At 47.8% G+C, this 19,854-nt stretch overlaps 9 protein-coding genes across 9 annotated transcripts; 5 read left to right on the top strand and 4 right to left on the bottom strand.

Moving 5' to 3' along the window:
• Positions 1-829: 829 nt before the first annotated feature.
• CNBK1470 (hypothetical protein) lies at positions 830-3,368 on the bottom strand (the record flags this gene model as incomplete). Its single annotated transcript, XM_767680.1, has 6 exons — positions 830-1,084; positions 1,138-1,964; positions 2,012-2,156; positions 2,208-2,507; positions 2,562-3,139; positions 3,200-3,368. The coding sequence occupies 6 exons, from the start codon at positions 3,366-3,368 to the stop codon at positions 830-832; spliced, it is 2,274 nt and encodes a 757-aa protein (XP_772773.1).
• A 247-nt stretch (positions 3,369-3,615) lies between these two features.
• Positions 3,616-4,715, top strand: CNBK1460 (hypothetical protein; the record flags this gene model as incomplete). Its single annotated transcript, XM_767679.1, has 6 exons — positions 3,616-3,787; positions 3,836-3,996; positions 4,047-4,123; positions 4,175-4,325; positions 4,386-4,566; positions 4,630-4,715. 6 exons carry the CDS (start codon positions 3,616-3,618, stop codon positions 4,713-4,715), a joined length of 828 nt encoding a protein of 275 aa, XP_772772.1.
• An 89-nt stretch (positions 4,716-4,804) lies between these two features.
• Positions 4,805-6,910, bottom strand: CNBK1450 (hypothetical protein; the record flags this gene model as incomplete). The annotated part of the gene is made up of 8 exons (XM_767678.1): positions 4,805-4,860; positions 4,924-5,462; positions 5,517-5,728; positions 5,776-5,906; positions 5,959-5,983; positions 6,031-6,334; positions 6,390-6,571; positions 6,650-6,910. 8 exons carry the CDS (start codon positions 6,908-6,910, stop codon positions 4,805-4,807), a joined length of 1,710 nt encoding a protein of 569 aa, XP_772771.1.
• A 449-nt stretch (positions 6,911-7,359) lies between these two features.
• Positions 7,360-8,468, bottom strand: CNBK1440 (hypothetical protein; the record flags this gene model as incomplete). The annotated part of the gene is made up of 7 exons (XM_767677.1): positions 7,360-7,413; positions 7,461-7,520; positions 7,566-7,654; positions 7,710-8,159; positions 8,210-8,228; positions 8,279-8,336; positions 8,401-8,468. The coding sequence occupies 7 exons, from the start codon at positions 8,466-8,468 to the stop codon at positions 7,360-7,362; spliced, it is 798 nt and encodes a 265-aa protein (XP_772770.1).
• A 293-nt stretch (positions 8,469-8,761) lies between these two features.
• CNBK1430 (hypothetical protein) lies at positions 8,762-10,426 on the top strand (the record flags this gene model as incomplete). The annotated part of the gene is made up of 9 exons (XM_767676.1): positions 8,762-8,893; positions 8,949-9,053; positions 9,111-9,205; positions 9,253-9,316; positions 9,365-9,526; positions 9,581-9,993; positions 10,044-10,116; positions 10,169-10,304; positions 10,356-10,426. The coding sequence occupies 9 exons, from the start codon at positions 8,762-8,764 to the stop codon at positions 10,424-10,426; spliced, it is 1,251 nt and encodes a 416-aa protein (XP_772769.1).
• Positions 10,427-10,885: 459 nt separating this feature from the next.
• CNBK1420 (hypothetical protein) lies at positions 10,886-11,782 on the top strand (the record flags this gene model as incomplete). The annotated part of the gene is made up of 6 exons (XM_767675.1): positions 10,886-10,945; positions 11,009-11,100; positions 11,158-11,364; positions 11,396-11,498; positions 11,573-11,673; positions 11,737-11,782. 6 exons carry the CDS (start codon positions 10,886-10,888, stop codon positions 11,780-11,782), a joined length of 609 nt encoding a protein of 202 aa, XP_772768.1.
• A 480-nt stretch (positions 11,783-12,262) lies between these two features.
• On the top strand, positions 12,263-13,199 carry CNBK1410 (hypothetical protein; the record flags this gene model as incomplete). The annotated part of the gene is made up of 3 exons (XM_767674.1): positions 12,263-12,437; positions 12,496-12,832; positions 12,893-13,199. The coding sequence occupies 3 exons, from the start codon at positions 12,263-12,265 to the stop codon at positions 13,197-13,199; spliced, it is 819 nt and encodes a 272-aa protein (XP_772767.1).
• A 124-nt stretch (positions 13,200-13,323) lies between these two features.
• On the bottom strand, positions 13,324-14,109 carry CNBK1400 (hypothetical protein; the record flags this gene model as incomplete). Its single annotated transcript, XM_767673.1, has 7 exons — positions 13,324-13,382; positions 13,432-13,471; positions 13,536-13,568; positions 13,622-13,689; positions 13,746-13,824; positions 13,875-13,979; positions 14,038-14,109. 7 exons carry the CDS (start codon positions 14,107-14,109, stop codon positions 13,324-13,326), a joined length of 456 nt encoding a protein of 151 aa, XP_772766.1.
• A 401-nt stretch (positions 14,110-14,510) lies between these two features.
• On the top strand, positions 14,511-19,773 carry CNBK1390 (hypothetical protein; the record flags this gene model as incomplete). The annotated part of the gene is made up of 15 exons (XM_767672.1): positions 14,511-14,606; positions 14,659-14,808; positions 14,860-14,992; positions 15,040-15,197; positions 15,252-15,740; positions 15,796-16,984; positions 17,035-17,128; positions 17,180-17,559; positions 17,610-17,758; positions 17,802-17,860; positions 17,915-18,044; positions 18,102-18,416; positions 18,471-18,971; positions 19,020-19,224; positions 19,283-19,773. The coding sequence occupies 15 exons, from the start codon at positions 14,511-14,513 to the stop codon at positions 19,771-19,773; spliced, it is 4,539 nt and encodes a 1,512-aa protein (XP_772765.1).
• Between the last annotated feature and the right edge of the window lie 81 nt (positions 19,774-19,854).

The raw sequence follows: 19,854 nt of genomic DNA, 5'->3' as shown, positions 1-19,854 counted from the left end.
TTGCGGTGATTGATGTCTACTAAAAGGATGATCGCGTCTTGGGCCGAGACACGGCCAGGTCAGCAAATCTGAAGAGGGCGCACCCTACAGTACAAAAAGTAATGACGCTTTGGAAATAATATCGCAATGACCTCTTACTTATAGGCGAATCTTCTTTGGGGTCTGAAATGCCTTCGATTTCTCTCAGACTGAGGTAGTCTTCGATGGCAGGAGAGGTGGTAAGAAGGTGGGAATAAGAAGGATGAGGTATGAAGTGGACACTCGTGGCCCGTAGCGGGCAGCGAGGAAGGAAGAAAGGATGAAGCGTCTACATGACCTTACATGGCCGAGCTGAGGAGCGAGAAGGTAGGTCAAGGCGACATTAATCCTTAGAGTAAATTGATGCAAGTGACGAACGCGGGGACGTGCACCGTATCTCGCCATTTTCACCTTACGAGTACGGACGCGTCAGGATTGATTCCCTTCGGCTCTCGTAGTGATCACGCATCTTTTCCATTGTAGGCCTCTTGAAAAGTATGCTGCAAGTGGCTGCAGTCGATAACGTGAGCGTCGATCCAAGGATACTATTAGTAGCTTACCATTACAATGACTACATCAGGCAAAAGGATCAGAAATATATTTCCTGCGTAGTGGTGGTTATTCGTCAGCAAACTCCGTTCCCCAGTTAGGATCCGCTTGCCTACTTCCACCTCCAAACTCCTGCTCCGACGGAAACAAAAAAGACAAGAACGAAGCAGCGACATGGCTGAATGATGAGATATGATAGATGCATTGCACTGCTTGTTGCTTGATTTTGTACTGGCACAACATTTCTTCTACTTCTCTTCTCCTACATAGCCCACACCTTGGCGCATCCGTCTCTTCCCCCAGACACCAAGTACTTGTCGATGAACCTCATTTTTTCCGCTGGCTTGGTATGGCCGTTGACTACCAACCGCGAGTGGGCGTGAGTCGTGCGGTTGTACACCTCCACGCCATTTTCTCCAGTGCACGCCACCACTTTGCGGCTATCGAATTGAAGTGCTGTAACCGGGTATTCGTATTTGTGGACTTCCGAAACGGAACCCATGCGGAGATCCCATATCTAAATGACATGAGCAAACGACCCCTTCCTATTCAGTAAAAGGTTTTACTTACTCTGACAGTTCGGTCCAAACTTCCCGTGACAATGTATTGCTCGTCAAACTGCAAGCAAGTGACTGGAGCAGTATGTCCAATTAGAGTCCTATGTGCCTGTCCCGTCCTCATATCCCACATTCTCACGCCGCCATCCCCGCTTCCACTGGCCAAAGCGTAACCCCAGAACTGCACGCCTCCTACAAAGTCTTGATACATTTCCCACGTCCCATCAGCATAAGGCGGAGTTGGGACAGCGAAATTTTGGCCCGTCGCGGCGCCGAGGAGGGCAGCTCCCGACATGCCGACCAAGGAAGCACCGGGCGAGGGAAGAATGTCTTCGTATGTGTTGGAACCAAATGATGTTGACGAACGGTGGGAAAGACGCGGGGGTCGTTGAGGAGGTACAGACGACGGCGGAGGAGGAGGATTGGAGATCGCCCACAGAATGTCCATAGTCAGAACACATTGCCCAGTAGCAACGTCCCATTGTCGGATCGTCTTATCTGAAGAGCCAGTGACCAAGCATCCATCTTCGTAATACAGTGATGTGACGCTCTTGCTGTGACCCTCCAAGGTTCTCACGCATGGACTACCATCTCCAGGTTGTGGATCCTGAAGAGTGCCATCAGGCAGTTCATCGTCTTGCTCCGCATGTTCTCCATCTTCTTCATGCGCTCTTTGCTCGGCTATTCTCTCGAGAGGATCCTGTCGAGCAAGCTCTGCGAGCTGAGTATGGAGACGCTCTTCGTAATCTTCAACCATGCGCAGATCCCACAGACGAACGTTGCCATCGGCGCCGCCGGTCAGACATAAAGTATCTTCGACCTGCAAGGCTTTGACAGTCCCTGAATTACTGTCAACCACTGGCCCATCACATAAGATCTTGACTCACCTCTATGTCCTCGCAACTGTCCAATCTCCTCACCATCACACAGGTCCCAAACCTTGACAACGTCGTCTTGTCCGGCAGTAACAAGCATTCCGTATGGTTCGTCAAAGTCCAGTGCGGTGATAGGTGCGGTGTGTCCATTTAAGGTCTGTTTCTCACATCAGATATGATTGTTCTCCGCTCCGATAATCGTACTTACCATGAAAGCCACGCCAGATGGCAGCTCGTCATGTTCTGATGGCAGGAACGCCGGACCCTTTCTTCTCCTTGAGCTCTTGTTACTGATGCCAGCACCACTAGAGCTAAGAGGTAATGACTTTGCGCCCGCTGCTGCTTTGATGGCCGGTGAGGCCATGAGCTCCTGCACACCCTCTAATTCATCATCTAATTCCAAATCCTCTTCTTGAAGATGAAGAAGGGATGCCTCAAGGTGACGGCGGATATCTTCCAACGCGTCAATCTTAGCTCCCACTTCAGCAATTTCAGATTGTATCAAGGACTAGATAGATGTAAGTGTCGACAACCACCAAAATAAAATCACGTTTTGACGCACCTGCCTAACATGCAGATTCTCCTTATCCTGGCCAATCTCGTCTGCTTGTTTGGCCAGATCTTCTAACCTCAGCTTGCCTTCCAAATGTCTTCCCTCCGTGAATCTCCTGCTCTCCCTCTTCTTTCGTCTCTTCTTCACCGCATGCCGGCCCACACCGAGCTCCCCATCCTCTTCATCTTCTCCCTTTTCCGTTAATAATCCTCTTGCTCGATCCCCGAGTTTCTTCAACCCAATCTTCCCTCCCAAATCTTCATCCACAATTCCACCTCTCACCATCCTTCTCCGCTGCTTCGCCAGCTCTGAAGAGGGTATCGTGGCCTTGAAGCCTCTTATTAGGCTGGGTGAGTTTTGCCCATTTTGAGGATGCGAGACATCGCCAAGCGAAAGCGAAGCAAGATTGTCTACTGCCTCCAAAATAGCAAGAGAAGAGGCAGTTGGCCGGGAAGACTTGTTGAAAGGAAGGTTGGTTGGGAGGCGCAACAGTGGGTATGGTGCACCGGGATGTGAGGACTTTGAAAGCGATTGTTGGCTAGATGAGGCGGCATTCAGAAATCGCGGTTGCATCAAAGATGGGGCGACTACGTGTCCAGATTAGCGATGTCTGTATATCTAAAGAAATTACCATGGATGTTACCTACGGTCTGACAAAATCCTAGCACTCTCTGATCGTCTGTGATCTCCTTGAAAGGGACCGATTAGGACCTCTTTGGCGATAGAGAGTGTGCCATTTAAAGATGAGAAGTATGGAGATGAAATTGGGTCCAGCGCTGAGCGTAGAGGCTTGTCGTGATCATGGTGGTTGGCCATGGGTATTCCTGCAACGTGTAGGCTTATTGCCGGATTTAAAAAAGTAAAACGAATGAGAAGAAGAGAAAGTAAAGAGAAGCCGGGAAGAATGAGGTCAGCGGCGGTAACGGCGGCAGCGAGAAAACGCTTTGAGGCGAAGAGAAGCGTCTTTTTTATGGTCTTCTCGACGTGTCGTATATTCTAAAGACCTCTACGTAATCGTAATAACTCCCGAGCCATTGATTTTCAGGTGGCCAAGTACCCTTAAATGGCTCTCGTCACTATCACCGGCTTCCCATGCTCTGGCAAGTCCACCCGCGCTCAGCAACTCAAGCAATATTTTGCAAAACGTCTGAAAGAGCCGGAATATGACGGTCCAGCTCTAGAAGTAGTGGTCGTAGACGACGAGTCATCTCATGTACCCCGCTCCACCTATGATTGTATGTATTCATTACTGCTGGTGGATATCTAGGCTCATAAGCACTCAGCCAGCGCTCAGGAAAAACCAGGCCGTGCAAGCTTGTTCTCCAATGTCAACCGTTCGTTGGGGACAGACACCATCACCATTGTGGACTCTGCCAACTATATAAAAGGCTTCCGCTATCAGATGTACTGTGCTGCTCGAGAGGCACATACACGAGTCGCTACTGTAAGCTTGTCATTGTGTTTGTGGTTATCATAGTTGACAATGCTGTCAAGATTCATGTTGTTGCTCCACCTGATATGTGTCGAAAATGGCATGAAAAACGAGGAGAATGCTCTTACAAGCAAGCTACGTACGTGATGGCTCTTTGAGTTCTCAGAGCAATTGCTAAATTAGAAAGCAGGTTCGACAATCTTATCATGCGATACGAAGAACCGTCGTCCATGGTGCGATGGGATAGCCCACTGTTTACAGTACCATGGGATGAGGATCCACCATTCGAAGACATATGGAATGCCATTATAAAAGGTGACAAGAAACCTCCTACTTCTGCTGTTCTTCAGGTGGGTATTGCTTTCCTCTAATATTGGCACTATCTTGACTTATGAGCTCAGAGGAGTAAACCACCCCCTAATACTCTTCAAACTTTGACGGCAACCACATCTCTCATAAATTCTTCCCTCCTCTCTCACCTCACTTCTCTGCCAAATTCCACCACCTTCCCCATACCTTCTCCTCCAGCTCCATCGTCTTCATCCTTGGTTCTCCATCTACCAGCGAAGAAAATAACACTCAGTGAGATGTCTAGACTGAAAAGGCAGTACGAGACGGTGCAGGTTAAGGCACAGGCTAGCGGAGGTTTAGCAGCGGCAGGAAATTGGACAGAAGGGGATGTCGCAACGGGATACGTGAGATTTTTAGAACAGACTTGGGAGACTGGGTGATGAGATATTTGTGCTAATATAATGATACATATTCAAGAATGCTACAATGGTATTCCTAATGCTGGTTATATGTGATATATGTTTCTAATCTAATCTAAAGATGGACAGTTTTCTGGCTTCAGCTGATAGTTTCGCCTTTGCTCATCTGTTATACGTCAGATCAACAGGGCAACTCTCGACACAACTCGTTTATAGGGGAGTAACGTACAAGTTTCCACTTGCTCGTACGCTCGATTCAACCTCACTTGATCCTCTTCTGCCCCTCCGATGTCCGAGTGTTTGATTTTGCACAAAGTATAATACTTCTCTTTCAAGATGGAATTGACCTCTTTCTCTTTGGATTTATCAAGGAGTTCGACTGCGAGGTTTTCCACTCCCAGCTCTGCGTAGTATCCATTGCGGTCGTGAAGCTTTCTCAAAGCATATTGCTCAGATGGACCATAGATGGAACTGCCAATCTTTTCCGCCTTGGCTCTCGCAAACTTCTCGTAGACAGCTTGTCGTTTGCTGCTGTGGGATCCAGAGGAAGTCCAAGCTGAAGAGTTAATCGAAGATGGCCCGAATAATCTAGAAGATAGAGAAGATGCGGGAGAAACGTTAGAAGCAGCGGAACGCTTAGTTCGAATGGTAGGATCAACTTTGGAGAAAAGGGAAGAAGACGAAGTTGTCGTCGCCTTTTTCTCGATTGGGAATGATGGCTCAGAGAAAGCTTGTCCTTGACCACATAACACTTTTCCTGTATATTCCCTGCGCAACAACTGGATAAATTCGACACCTGTTGCGATGATAAAATAAACTCACATCAGGGACTGTAGATGAGGGACAGTTGCGGAACCTATCAGAGGGATGATTTTATCGTCCTCCCAAGTCTCTTTTCTGATGGGCCCCCCGCGGCGCATAGCATTGAACAAGGTTGAAACAACGCTGGAGGATCCTTGATCCCCCATCAAACAATATCCTATGCCTCTCTCGGGGTGATCAAGCCATGTTCGACTGAAGATAAGCCCATTGTTCTAATAGTTTGAGATTAGTACTGTCCTTATATGTCCTATAGACATACGTGTTTAACATGATTAGATGACTGTGCTTTCCCTTTCGGCCAATCAACCACTAAATTGTGGCCATTATCGTTCAGTTCGCCATCGGTAACAGCTATTTCTCCGGAAGGTAGATACACTTTGTAAAGCAGACCTAATTGTCATTTATAAGTATTGTTGAATGCATTTTCGTATTTTGAGCTTACGATATGTTGGGATGGCAAACAATTTCTGGGCATGTCAGCTCAAGTCACTTCACCATATTGTCTTGAACATACTGTATCTCTCACTCGAACATGGATATCCTCCCACTCGCCGAACGTAGCATCGTGGGCTGAAATTATATTCTCCATATCTGATCGCTCAAGTTTGGGTGGGCCCCATGCAAATTTAGGACTTGTCACAGGATCAAATTGATTATTGTCATGAAGAGGAGCAGGAGCACCGACGTTCTTGAAATCCCTGACGTACGGTGCTGGAGTTGGGGAGGGTAGAAAATCTGATAAACTTATCATAGAGCCGTTAAGTAACTTTTCTATTGATCCTTGCCTCATTCGAAGTACTTCTCGGAAATAGAGTCCACTAGCTGGCGCTTTAGCTTACATCAGACACAAAATACGACACCAACTGAACTTACCTGCACCAATGACTGTCTGGAACAGCTGCAATATTCAGACCTATTTCGGTGCAGAAGCGTTGAGCCACATTCGCGTAATCTTGCCCTCCTGTATGGCGATGTATGGCTTCTGAGCGCAAATCTGAGAGAATACAAAGAGTCCAAAAAGGGATGATATGCGTTTCGTGATAACGGTAATTGCGCTGAGAAGGAGGAAACAGAATGAGTTCATAAACAATTTGCCTCGATAGTCTTCAAGGCAGTTAACCAGTCACACGCACCCATATAGAATTCAGATGAGCTGCTCGGGCCGACTCTGTGTTAAACATCATCAAGGAAAGAGGTCTTATGAACCATATTCGCTGATAGGGATCCTGTTCCACTAAAGTCTCTACGAGCGATGAGCCGCCTACAGGAACTTGTTTGTTTGCTGTCCGAGCTGCGTATGTGCGGCTGTTTGATATTTTTGCCGTTCGACTGACATGCTGAGCGCAAGAGAAGGTGCAAGATGTCGGCCGGGGTATCAGGCGGCCGAGGGGCATTGGATCAAAGCGTATGTCACACTCCTGAATTTGTCGGAATTTCGGAAGTGAATTAGTGCAAAAGTATGTTCGTATGAGGTTTTGTTGTAAAGAGCGTTGCAGCCAACCTGCAAGATCAACAATAACGAAGAATAAGCTCGACGAGCGAGGGGTTGTCAAAGAAAATAGAGCAAGCGTGCCTGGCCCAAATAATAATGCGCTGGTGGGCGGCGGTCGCCCCTCTTTACTCGGCCACCAGTTTCTTGACCTCGCGCAAAGAAGATGAAGGACAAGAGACAACGGTCTGTAGAAGTGATTTGTGCAACTACTATCAACTTGGGGCTCAATGCAGCGGAACGGACTGCTGATAAACATGTACGACAGTGATCTCATATGTATGTCTCGCAGATTGCCTGCATCGAGTTACGTCTGTAGTCTCATTTATTTCAATGTAACTCCATACTTCGACCTTACAGAACACCCGCTTCCTTCATCTTGGCGACAAGCTCCTGGACAGTCTCAACCTACAAGATATAAGCAAAAGTATCAGTGCGATGTAAAGCGGACTAACCTTGCTACCGCCTTTTCGTTTAGGAGGTTCAGAAACGGAAACAGTCTCAAGTCGGGGAGTCTGAAAAAGAGTCAGCAAAGAGCGTCTGAAATACACGGGACATACAAAGTCAAGACCGAGGTCCTCAGGCTTGAGAGTTTCAATCTTCTTCTTCTTAGCCTTCATGATGTTAGGCAAGGAGGCATACCGAGGCTCTTCAGAAACGTTAGGTGCTACTGGTCTTCAAGTAAACATCTGATACAAACGTACCGTTCAATCGGAGGTCAGTAGTGACGACCATAGGAATCTTGCTCTCGACAACTTCCAAACCACCATCAATTTCCCTTGTGACCTCTATCCTGCCGCCTTTTTCGATCACAACCTTGCTAGCGAAAGATGCTTGTCCCCATCCAAGCAGACCAGCAAGCATACCTCCGGTGGCACCGCTGTCATCGTCGATTGCCTGCTTACCCATAAAGACGAGGTCAAATTTCTTTCCAGCTTTTTCTGAGCGTTCGATAATGGCCTTGATAGCATGAGCAACGGAGAGAGGCTCGACAATAGTGTTTTCGGGGGTGGTGATGTGAATACCAGTGTCAGCACCCATGGCGAGGGCGGTACGGATGGTGTCGGCAGCCTTAGGAGGGCCAATGGAAAGGGCAGTGATAGATTCGACCTTCTCGCCAGACTTGTCTCGCTGACGAATAGCCTCCTCCACGGCTGAACTAGGTCAGCACTTTTCCAACCAAACTTCGAGTCATGGAGCTTACCGATTTCGTCAAAGGGGTTCTGTAATTGGAAGTCAGTAAATTATACAGATGACGCAGAAGTAGACTTGCCATAGAGTGCTTGACATTGGTGTCCACTCCCTTGCCGTCAGAAGCCACTCGGATTTTGCTGTAGACATAAGATGAGCTCGGCCGAACACGTCCACGTCTACGGTCAAAAGGCGATCACTCACACAGCATAGTCGATGGACCTCTTGACGGGGACAAGAATGTTGATAAGAGATGGGAGAGTGGGACGCATTGTGGATGATATGATCTCCTGGAAGAGTGTGCGAAGGTAAGGTATTATTAGAGATGGAGGAGATGTAGAAGACGGCTGCCCGGGTCGTTCTTCATCGGCTCTTTCCCTGCCGTTTTCCGATGGCAGCTGGCTTAACCGGAGACCAATTCTGTTACGTAACAATTTTCTCTCAACGTCATCATATTTGGTTGATTGCAACAACAGGCAACGAAGAGGAGCAATACATGGGCGGCTGGCGGTGGGACCAATATTCTTTCGATCAATCCTCAGGTAAACATCGTAAGCTACAGGACATGACCAGGACAGCGCATCACCCTCATCCAACTCCTTCCTTCCCAGTGTATTGCCTTGACTGGGCTGACGACGCTAATCTGGTACTTGGAGGTGGTGGCGGAGCAACCCGAAGCGGCATTCAAAACAAGCTGGTAGGTCTGTTCTACCGTTCATCCAATCTCAAGGATGTGCTCACGAGACATATAGAAACTGTGCAAAGTCTCAAAGGATGGAAAATACTTGAGTTATTTGGCGGAACTCCCCCTCAGTAATGATGAAGATGCGCCCATGACTATGGCCATCGACAAAGAGGTATGTGAAAATCATGCAATCTACAGATGGTGAATCTAATGCGAAGGCCATTGGTAGACCAAGCGCATAGTCACGGGCATCAATGGTTCTTCGTCGGCCGTTCAGGCTGGAAATAATGACCATTGCAGAGTTTATTCATTCAGTGATAATCGGTAGGTTTCGGTTCCATGGCATGGTCCCACGCTGACCGCTTCTTTAGAATTGAGCTCGTCGGAGGGCAGAAAACCATAGAGGCTGATTGGTCCGACGATTATCCGTACCAAGTGGGTCCATCTTACTTGCTTCTCAAACATACCGATTGAGAATTACAGAAATTCACTGTCCTTTCATCCTCGTCTAAGCTACTCGCGGTTGGAAGCACCGATAATAGGGTGTCAATCCTGCATTTCCCTTCACTTGAACCTGCAGCCCCCGCATTTTCCACGGATTCTGAACTCGTGGATCTTGACTGGGGAGGCCCCGAGGGTGAATGGGTAGGTTTGACTTGCGACTGAGCATTGTAGACTGTGGTTTTGATATCATTTTAGTTGTGTGTGGCCACGACGAATGCGCTCTTAATTTACCTGCGTCCCTCTGCCGGAACGGCCATGACATTGAAGCAAACGATCTACCCTCCAAGCTTCGACATCGTCCCAGCCATATTCCGTTCGGCCCGTTTTTCCCGTAACCCTTCAACGCCTTTGAACATTCACGCTGTCCTGAACTCTACCAAACCCGCAAAGCGAGGTGCGGCGAGAAAGGCGTGGGTATGCACATTTGGAGTTGTTGCAGGACCGAGTCAGGCGAAATTGACCGAGGAGGAGAAGGCTACAGCGAAGATCGAAGAGGAGAAAGGAAAGGAGAAGGAGACAGCGAGCGATCCTCAGGAGGACGTGGGGAAGTGGGATGTATTGATCAAGAGGGAAGTTGCTGGAAAGCCTGTAACAGTATTCGATGTCAGGTATGTCCTCTATCAATTATCCGTACTAGTTTTGCTGATGAAGTTTAAAGTTCTGATGGGAGACTTATCTCATATGGATGCTCTGATCTCTCGATCGGGATTCTCGATTCCAAAACGTTGGCGGTGAGTGTTTCTCGATTGCTGAAATCGACAATTAACTCAATTACCTTGGTAGCCCCTTCTCAAGATCCTTCACGCCCACTCATTTCCTCCAACTGCCCTCAAGTTTAATCCTTCGGCTTCCCTTCTTGTGTCTGCGAGTGCCGACAATACTGTTCGCGCCATCGTTGTACCTGCTAAATTTGGTGGACGTAAGTAATCATCTCCGATGAATTATGAACCACTAAACTGATCAGTCACAGTATCAACACCTATGGTCATATTGTTGTTGGCGCTTTTGGCGTTGATTTTGGCCCTTGCACTCAAACGGTGACCATGTTAGGTAATTTGAGGTTTATTTACTTTTCAGGTCAGAGCGACGTTGTATTTTAGTGATAGAGAGGCTGCATGCAAGTAGTGTTAGATTAGAGTTGAATATGCTACTTTTGACTTTATTATCTTTGCTGTGGATGTCTTTCGATCGCATCTCTCTCTGGAACTGCTCCTTCTCATGGCTCGTGGCGGTGAATATGCCTCGTATGTATCGTCTTTATTTCTCATTCAAGCTTAGTCGGCGAAGTCCGCTATCCGAATAGATGTCGCCGTTGTTGTTGTTTAAGTGGCTTGCGTGACTGAACTGTGGAAGCCGCACCGCCGAACTAGAATAACCGGAGCCCGCAGTGCAGTGTGCCTTTTGTATATCTTCTATGTATACCGTATCTACACGAAAGGCAACACATTATATTTGAACAAAGACCCCTTATTCCCCGGTCATATCTACCCTTACAACAACATGGACCACGGTGACCACTCGAAACACACTATGCCTGACATGGACATGCCCGCTTGTTCGGTAGGTTGTCTTTGTCTCTACTCGCAGAGTACGCCGTGTCAGGCTAAATCAGCATGACGTTAGATGAACATGCTGTGGAATAACCAAGTAGCAGACACATGCGTTGTCTTCCGCTCATGGCATATCTCGGGTACTTGGACCATGATTCTTTCTTGGTGAGTCAAAGCAGCAACAGCGGGAGAGAATGTGCTTACGGTACAGAACTATCGTAGCTTTGTCATCATTGGCATCTCCGTTTTCTATTCTTATCTTCTTCACTACATCAAAGACTACGATCGTCATATCGCTGCGGCTATCTATTCCTCTACGCAGCCAGGTCGAAGGGACAGAGACGGCAGCCCTGCTGAAACCGGTCTCATACCACCTATTCCGACTGCGTACGGCGGGATTGAAGTAGGCGCTTTGAACAAAATTGGAGTGTAAGCGTTCGCTCTTGTGTGACTTCATCAGAAAGGAGCTCATTATCGTTCGGCTTGGCAGTACCAGATTGCCCCTCAGATTGAGACTGATGAGGGCTGGACTCTATGCCATTTCCGTAGCCATTTCCTTCTGGGTAAGTGTCACTACCAAGATGGGCATTGCTGTTCTAAGAAATGGATGAAACTGATATTTTTCCTTTATGCTCAGCTCATGCTCGTCGCCATGACTTACAACACGTATCTCTTCAGCTCCATCGTCGTTGGTGCTTTCTTTGGTCATGTGATGTATGAAGGTGAGATGGATGTCGGGTAAGCATTCATCTATGCAAAAGTAGCGAATAAGGTGTGCCAACAGCTGATAATCGTTCACAGGGCCGTGCTGTCTGGTACGAGTGGGAAAGGGTTGGCTTGTCACTAAGCGGTTACTAAAGGGTTGGCTTGTCGCTAAGTGGTTATTGGTGTAGAACACAATGTACATTTTATCTGGCATTCAGAATCGATCAAACGGCTATGTTTTCGAGCATCTACATGTTAAATCGTAATAGGGAAGGTCCTACGGCAAATTTCAAGATGTAGTGGATGACCGAGCTCTCTTCAAGTACCATCCTTTCAAGTTCTCAAACCAAAAGGATATCCTCAAGCCTTAAAGCAAGGTCAATTATGCACGTCGCACATTATAAGGGGAAACTAGATAGGCCATCTAACCAAATCGTATCATTCATCAACATCAGCTTGTAAAACCTCTCTTAATTCTGTAACCCTCCTCTCTTTTCCCTTACTAAATAAACCACACAACGCCGCTACAAAGTCCCATCTCACGACCCATACTCGTCACTTGGTATCATCTAACGTCGAATCACTGGAGAAGGACTGATCTGAGCTTCTTTTTATCATCGTCATGACCGACAAGAAACCATGGCTTGGCCCTGAAACCTTCCCAACCATCTGGATTTGGATCTGCTTGGCATCCAATCTGATAGGTATTGCTGCCCTAATCATGCTGATTATTGCAGAATTTGTGGTCTTGGTCAACGATTATTCCAACTACCATGCTCAGTATGGTTACAACTATCGTGAGTTTTCACCTTGTATGATAAATCTGGAGATGAAGGGCTGAAGTGGTGTGAATAGACGCCAGGGGTTACCAAGGTAGCACCGGATGCGGGCAAGTAGAGTATACCAACGCTCCCAAACATCTCGGTTCTGCAATCTGGATGCTGTTTTACCAGTTATCCATCATCGTTTTAGCTACACTGGTCATCGCCTCTGATTTGGCCTGGCGAGCAAGTAGCTACAACGCCTGGGGCGGACGATGGATTTCCACCTTTTATGCTACTGGTATCACCGAGGGTAGTATGCACCCTGGACTGTACTACTATGTAGCAGCGAATGCTTTCTTGAAGCTGTTTTTGGTGGTGCTGTATATGAACCAATCATTTTACGGTATGAGGGGTCATTCTTCGCATGCGTAAGTGTCAGATTTATAGGAACTGAGTGTGTCGAGGAATTTTATAACTCTATGGTTTAGCTCGCCTTATAGCAATGATGGGGATAACAGCCACTATTATACAGGAACTTCTTCATCCAGCGCATCATCGTCTTCGTCCTCAAGTTCGTCCTCAAGTATCTCACAGTATTCCTGGAAACGAGGAAACGGTAGCTCAGTTAAAATTTACGGTGTTGAGGCCTGGGTGTACTTTGCGGGGTGGATAGCTCTTTGCTCCATCATCCCCAGCATGGTCGCGTTCCTATATTTGGCAGCTTGGGGAAAAAAGAAGGTTGAAGAGGGCGAAGGCGGAGAAGGCGGGGCTGAGGTGGGCGGCGGTAAGGGATGAATGTCGTAGATTAGGTTGAGGTGCAGCTCAGTATGTCCGACGTACTTCGAAATCTTCCCCCGCTTTCTCGCATGAAACAATTGTACATATATTATTCCGATCAGAAAGACCAATATCCATATGATTAGAAGAGGACAGAGCAGCTCTTCTGAACTGCAACACCAAGAGTTCCGAAGGCAAGGGCTAGTGGAAAGGTGAGTTAAATGTCCACCACAACAGTGAATGGACCTACTGAAAAACCCAAGATACGAGATCCTGTAGATATTGCCGATCTATAAAAGATGTACATATTAGCCTGGCGGGAATGCCAATGTCATTGTTACTGTCTAGACTCACACGCTTTGCGGGGTCACCAGAAGCGTAGCCTGCCTGTAGGTACGAGTCAGCATAGATAGTGCGATAACTGTCATAACTGCACGTACAGTGTATTGGACGCGGCCAATAACCCACATGAGCATGGCAGCGGAGGCGATCTTGGGGTGGAAAACGCCTGTTTGAATGTGTAAGACGCCTTCAACCAATATTAAGGTAAACTAAAAGGCGTACTGAGGAAACCAAAGAAAGCGAGGACGTAGGGAATATTCTCGAGAGTGTTGGCGTGAGCACGCTGGCAGCAGTTGAATTTCTGTCACACGTTAATACTCAGTTCGTGGATGATATAAGCATCAAACTGACCATCTTTTTAGCATCGGCAGCAGCCTCGGCCTCGGGGACATATAATGTAGGGTACTTGACGCCAGACTCCTTACGCGCTTTCATGACAAGAATTTGCTGCCACGTCTGTAATCTCAGAGTTAGTTGTTTGCGAACCTTGTGAAAACAGTAGAGAATGACTTGCGTTGAGGAGAAAGGTAGCGAAGATAGGAATACCGACGACGGGGAAAGCGGCAGGAAGGGTGATGGCAGACATTCTGGGATAGTGTTATGGAATGCTGGGTGGAAGCGTTTGAAAGAAGAGATGGCTTCCCTTTATAGTGATAAGGCGGCAGTGGCTGGCAGGCTATCCAACTCCGTCGGAAACTCTGTGCTTGATAATAATAGATGGAACAGATGGATGAATTCCAGATACTCGCCTGACATCTCCAATCAGGCAGCGGCCACCAATCCCTGCCCGTCGGCTGCCTCCGGCCAATGCCCGCAGTTGACGGCCATGTCCGCCTCACGTTGTTGGCCGACGTGGGGGACTTCCATCAGGCTCGGACGCGAATAAAGAAGCCGGTGGCCTCGGAGTGACGTTGATACTAATACACTGCAACCACCGCATAGCGCTCGCGAAATCAAATAGCAACGCCCCTTGACAGAAGAGGGAAAATGGCTCTCCGCCTAAGACAGGCCATTCCAGGCCAACCTTCCCACTATTCCACACAAAACACTGCAGGAATAGTCGTCAATGACGCAGCATACATCGTGCGTCACTTCTTTTCAAAGGCCTCTTAGCGAGGCTCACGGACAGTCGCAGGTGTATCCCTCAGCATCAAACGTGGTGCTCCTTACTCCCCAACAGAAACTTGTAGAGACTCTTCAATTTTGGCTTGCGTTACCCCACCGAGCTTCTTCGTCTTTAACAGGCACAGTCCAGGGTGTTCTTGGTAGCTCTGATGATGGATATGTGAGTAGACATCCCATCGATGTTGCCGCAATTTTCTAACAGTCCAAGCAGATACTAGCATGGAGCAGCGTCTATATTGTACTTTGGAAGCACCAGCCGCGGAAAGCAAAGGCCCATACTGATTGGACAGTCCATTCGACCGTCGTCGCTTCTTCCCCCGTGTCATGTATGGATTTCCGCGATGGTAAGGTGCCATTTTGCTTGATGAGCACCATCTGACCATTCGATCAGGGACCCTTGCGCTCGGAACAAAGAAAGGTATAGAATACTGGCGCATGAACCCTACATCCGAAGTTGTAGTTTGGGACCGACTTTGGGAGCAATCCTTGCCTGCGCCTGCGAGCGTCCGGATTTCTCCTGCTTCAGGGCACCTTGCATGGTTCAGCCAGGTGCGTTGCAAGGTTAATTGGGCGTATGTAGGAAGTGCTAATCACTATCCACAGAACCAAAGGTCAGGGTATATTCTCACTATCGATGGAAAAGGACAACCAGTGGGCGCCGCGCAGGAAATACGACATCCCAGAGAGTTGCAGTGGATCGGATGGCGTAATTCCGCTCCAGGAAATGATCCATTCCTTTACACGATTACAAGTAACTCGGTGCTCCGAATCTACTCTCCCGTCCTTGACGATCCTGTATGGTTTCAATTACTCTATTCTCTCGACCACAGATCTTTCAATCGAGATGCTCACGAAACGCCACCCAAAACAAAAGGGAAAGAGCCCCAGTCGAACCCTTACGGCGTCATGTGGGTTTGGGATGCGAAAGTCCTCAAAATAGTCGCAAGAAAGGAACTGGAGAAGGTCAAGGACGGTGAAGAGATACAAAAAGTGAAAGATGGAGCAAAGATACTGGAGTCCATGGAGACGGAAGAAAGCGATATTATTGCCTGGATTGGTCCTGATGGCAGCATTACATTAAGGTCTATTATTGTAAGTCTGTCAATATCAGTTTCCTATACGAGCTTACTGACTGATGGATGGAAAGAACATGGACAGAAAACCCCCGACCCTGCTCAAATCTTTGCCTCTGGCAAAATCTATCCTTCCATCCGTTTCAAACCCATCCCATTGGTCACCACAAGCTCAACTGCTCTACATACCCTCCACCTCGCCATCTTTTACTATTATACTCCCTCCAACCCATGCTCATAACCGCATATCATCTCTCCATGTGTCCTTGGCAGAGTTGCTTTCCTCCAAATCCCAAAGTATTTCCTCGACATCCTCTTCCTCTCTTGGCGAGGTATCGCATATTCAGCTCGAGAATAACATCTCTAGCTTTGTCCGTACCCCGAACGGTCGAGGCCTTTTGGCAATGGCAGATAACGGAGAGATTGCGACCTGGTATAAGCAGCAACTCAACGTTCGGCCCCGACAATGGCATATCGCTCCTAAATCTCTTCTTGGTAAAGGGCATTGGCATAGTACAACCCCACCTAGTCAAGCTGCAATGTTTTCAAAGGGACGAGGGATTGTTTTCTACACCAACCCGCCCGATGCCCCTCCGACCATCACTCTCCAGCATCTCGATCCGGGCTCCAGTGCACCTTGCGAGTCTGTCATTTTGCCTCATTTTTCTCCCCAAGATAATGACGAGATTGAAATGCTCTTGGCTGTTTCTGATATTGATGACGGTTTTGATCACCGAGGTCGTCGCACTCAGCGAGCCATTATCATGGCTGCAACAAGGTCGGGTGAAGCTTGGGTATGGCGAGTCATATCGAGGATGTCGACTTCCGAGATGCAAGCAGAACAGAGCGATGAACCCGACGAGAAACCAGCCATCCTACTTGTCTCGCATTACCGTTTGCCGGTGAAGTCTGTACCCAGAATGATTATCCCTGTCGACCCCATGGGCTGGCATCAAAACGTAATCGATTGGGAAACCGATACGCCTCTGCAAGACATGATCCTTACAGTCTCTGAAGATGGTGATCTCGAATTTTGGACTCCAAAATTGGGGCAGCATCTCATCGGTAAAGATATAGAGAAAGGATTCAATGGCGACGCGGTGCCACATCCTGATAGGGCTTGTGAGATGAAGGGAGATGGCCACACGCATGAGAAGCAAGGAGGTGGGGAAGATGAACCGTGGGTAAGGACGGGCGTAGTTAGGACAGGGAGGAAGAATGCAATCATGGCTAGATGTAGCTCGAGGAAGAAGACAGTTCTGAGTAAGTGGATGAGATGGAGGATCAAAGTATTCGATCTCACCTTGATATAGTTTGCGAGTTGGAAGATGGGAGGAATGAGATGACTATTTGGGACTCAAAAGTTAGCGAGTTTTCGACAGGCCTGGAACTAACCAAGATCTACGAGTGCGTTACAGTATCTTAAGCAGTGACCCATGGTTACTAATAGAATCACAGTCTCGGCGAGAAGGTTCAGGACCTTGACTGGACTACGACATCCGATCTACAATCTGTCCTTGCTGTCGGCTTCCCCCATCGAATCCTTCTCATCTGCGAGCAGCGCATGTCCTATGTCGAGCGAACTCCCGGATGGGCACCATTCCTCACTATTGACATGTTTTCATACACGTCAATTCCTATCAACGATTCGATCTGGCTTGCAGGGGGGAGTTTGGCTGTTGGAACAGGTAATCAAATATATCTGTTTAGTCGTTTCCTTGACAGAGAAGATAAAGAAGAAGATGGAGAGGCGGAAGATATATTCCAGCTTATTGCCCAAGAGAATGGGCCCTTGTGGGATTATCACCCTATCCTACTAGGACAATGTCTTCTCTGGGGTGAGTATCCTAGTTTACGCTCAAGAGTACCCAACTGATGTTACATATAGACAAAGCGAATGTTGTCAAAAGCATTCTGTTGCGTTTAGTGGAGGCATTGAAGCAGTGCGAAGAGGAAGGGAAGAAGAGGCTAACGTTTGAACGATTGGATCCTACAGAGTTCTACACCACTAAGGCTGTGGCAAGGCGCGCAAAAACGGTGAATTCCCGTCTAGATTCGGAATGGTGAGATTACGGCTAAGCTTGTTCAGGGTGCGAGAAAGTATGATGGTTTATTTGCCTCGACACCGACTGTGGAGGAGTAAGTCACACTTGAATACGTTGATAATTATACTTCTGACGCAGCTGTTGTCAGGGACACACAGGATGACTTTACAGAGAAGGTCGTTATAGCATTGGAAGAAAGGTTATGCGGCCAGGTTCATATCCCCATTGCTGCGGCTGATAAGTCATTTTTGGCTACTGTTGCTCGAGTCACCCTTGAGGTCAGTTTGGAAATCTGCGAAGTGAACGAGAAAACTTATTCGCCCTCTTTCAAATAGGTCGACCGGCAACGAAGATCCCTTGACATATCTGGTATGCGCTACCTCATTTCTATTCGGATGTATGTCAACTGGGATCGCTTGAACAATACATCTGGCACTGTTACTCCCTCCAGCGATACTGAATTGCGACAGATGCCAAAGCCAAAAGGAGCGAGCCACTTCTCTTTCAGAAACATTGTGTGGGCTATGCACAGTGATAGCCAGGAATTGCTACTTGAGGCTGCAACTCAGTGCTGTAAGAATGGCAAGATGCTATGGGAAGATGCGAAAAAACTAGGAGTGTTTTTATGGCTCAAATCAGCGGAGACTACGGTAAGCTATAACTGCTTGCTTGCTTTTAAACTTGGCTTACAAAAGGTACTTTAGAGATCGCAACTCGAGGTTGTTGCGAGGAATCGATTTATGGCCGACGACAATCGAGACCCCACATCTTGTTCTTTAATTTTCTTTGCTCTGGGCAAAACGAAAGTTGTCCATGGTCTCTGGCGTCAAGCACCTGGCCATAAGGAGCAGAACCTTATGTTAAAGTTCTTGGCAAACGACTTTACTCTCGACCGATGGAAGACCGCTGCCATGAAGAACGCCTATGCGTTGTTAAGTAAACAACGCTACGAGTATGCGGCTGCATTTTTCATGCTGGCTGGACAACCTCAAGATGGAATCAACGTTTGCTTAAGGCAGCTTAACGACTGGCAACTGGGCTTGGCCCTTGCTAGGGTAGTGGAAGGGAGTACAGATGGGCCGATCTATAGACGAATCGTAAGCGAGACTGTTCTACCGTTGGCATTTAAAGGCGGCCATAGATGGTTAGGAACGTGGGCTTTCTGGATGTTGGGTAGGAGGGATCTGGCTGTGAGGGTGCTCATAGTAAGTATTAGTTATCCCTCAGATTGTCTAATCGTTAACGACTTGCAGTCCCCGATGGTCGACGTCGCAAATGACTACTCTCCAGAGAAACCTATGCGAGTCGGCAATCCGGAAAATGATGACCCCAGCTTGCTCCTGATGTTCCAGCACCTCAAATCCAAATCCCTCCAGACGGCGAAAGGGATTAGCGAGGTTTCCACTAAGTTGGAATTCGACTTTGTTCTGCATAATGCCAGAGTCTTCTTTCGCATGGGTACGTATCAGCTGTCTAGTTTGAATAGAAAGAACCATCATTGATTAGTTACTGGCAGGTTGCCACGACCTCGCTCTCGATCTTCTACGTTCATGGTCCTTCGAGCGTCCCTTCTTCCCCGTGCGTTTTCGCCGCATCTCAAGCATCCCTCCTACGCCGGCTACAGTTACCAGCATGGCATCTGTCGCCCCGGACCTCAAAAAAGAACCATTTATCACTCCATCGCACCGTCGTCGCCCCTCGTTCCTTCTTTCTAGCGCCAGTGGACGACCTCATGGCTCTCTATTCATGGATATGGATGTACTAGCAGAGAGTGGGGGAAGCTCAAGGGTTTCATCGCCTCCCGTTAATGACGGTGGCAAAGTCACTACTCCTCCTAAGATACTGAACGGAGACATCAAGATGGAAGAACCGACGACAATTGTAGAAGAGAAGAAGGAGCCAAGCTTGTCACCGAAGGCAGAGCGAAAGATTGGAAACTTGATGAAGGACCTGAAGCAGGACGTGCAGCAGGGGGGGATGGACTTTAACATGGATGACTTCTTTTGAAAAGGTCGTATGAAGGGATATGTCATAATCTTCTTATACTATAATGCATATTACTTTTGAGCCACGAAAAGTTACACCGTT

The sequence above is a fragment of the Cryptococcus neoformans genome, chromosome 11, assembly GCF_000149385.1.
Source record: "Cryptococcus neoformans var. neoformans B-3501A chromosome 11, whole genome shotgun sequence".
Lineage (NCBI taxonomy): Eukaryota > Fungi > Basidiomycota > Tremellomycetes > Tremellales > Cryptococcaceae > Cryptococcus > Cryptococcus deneoformans.
This window is presented reverse-complemented; position numbering and strand designations above follow the sequence as displayed.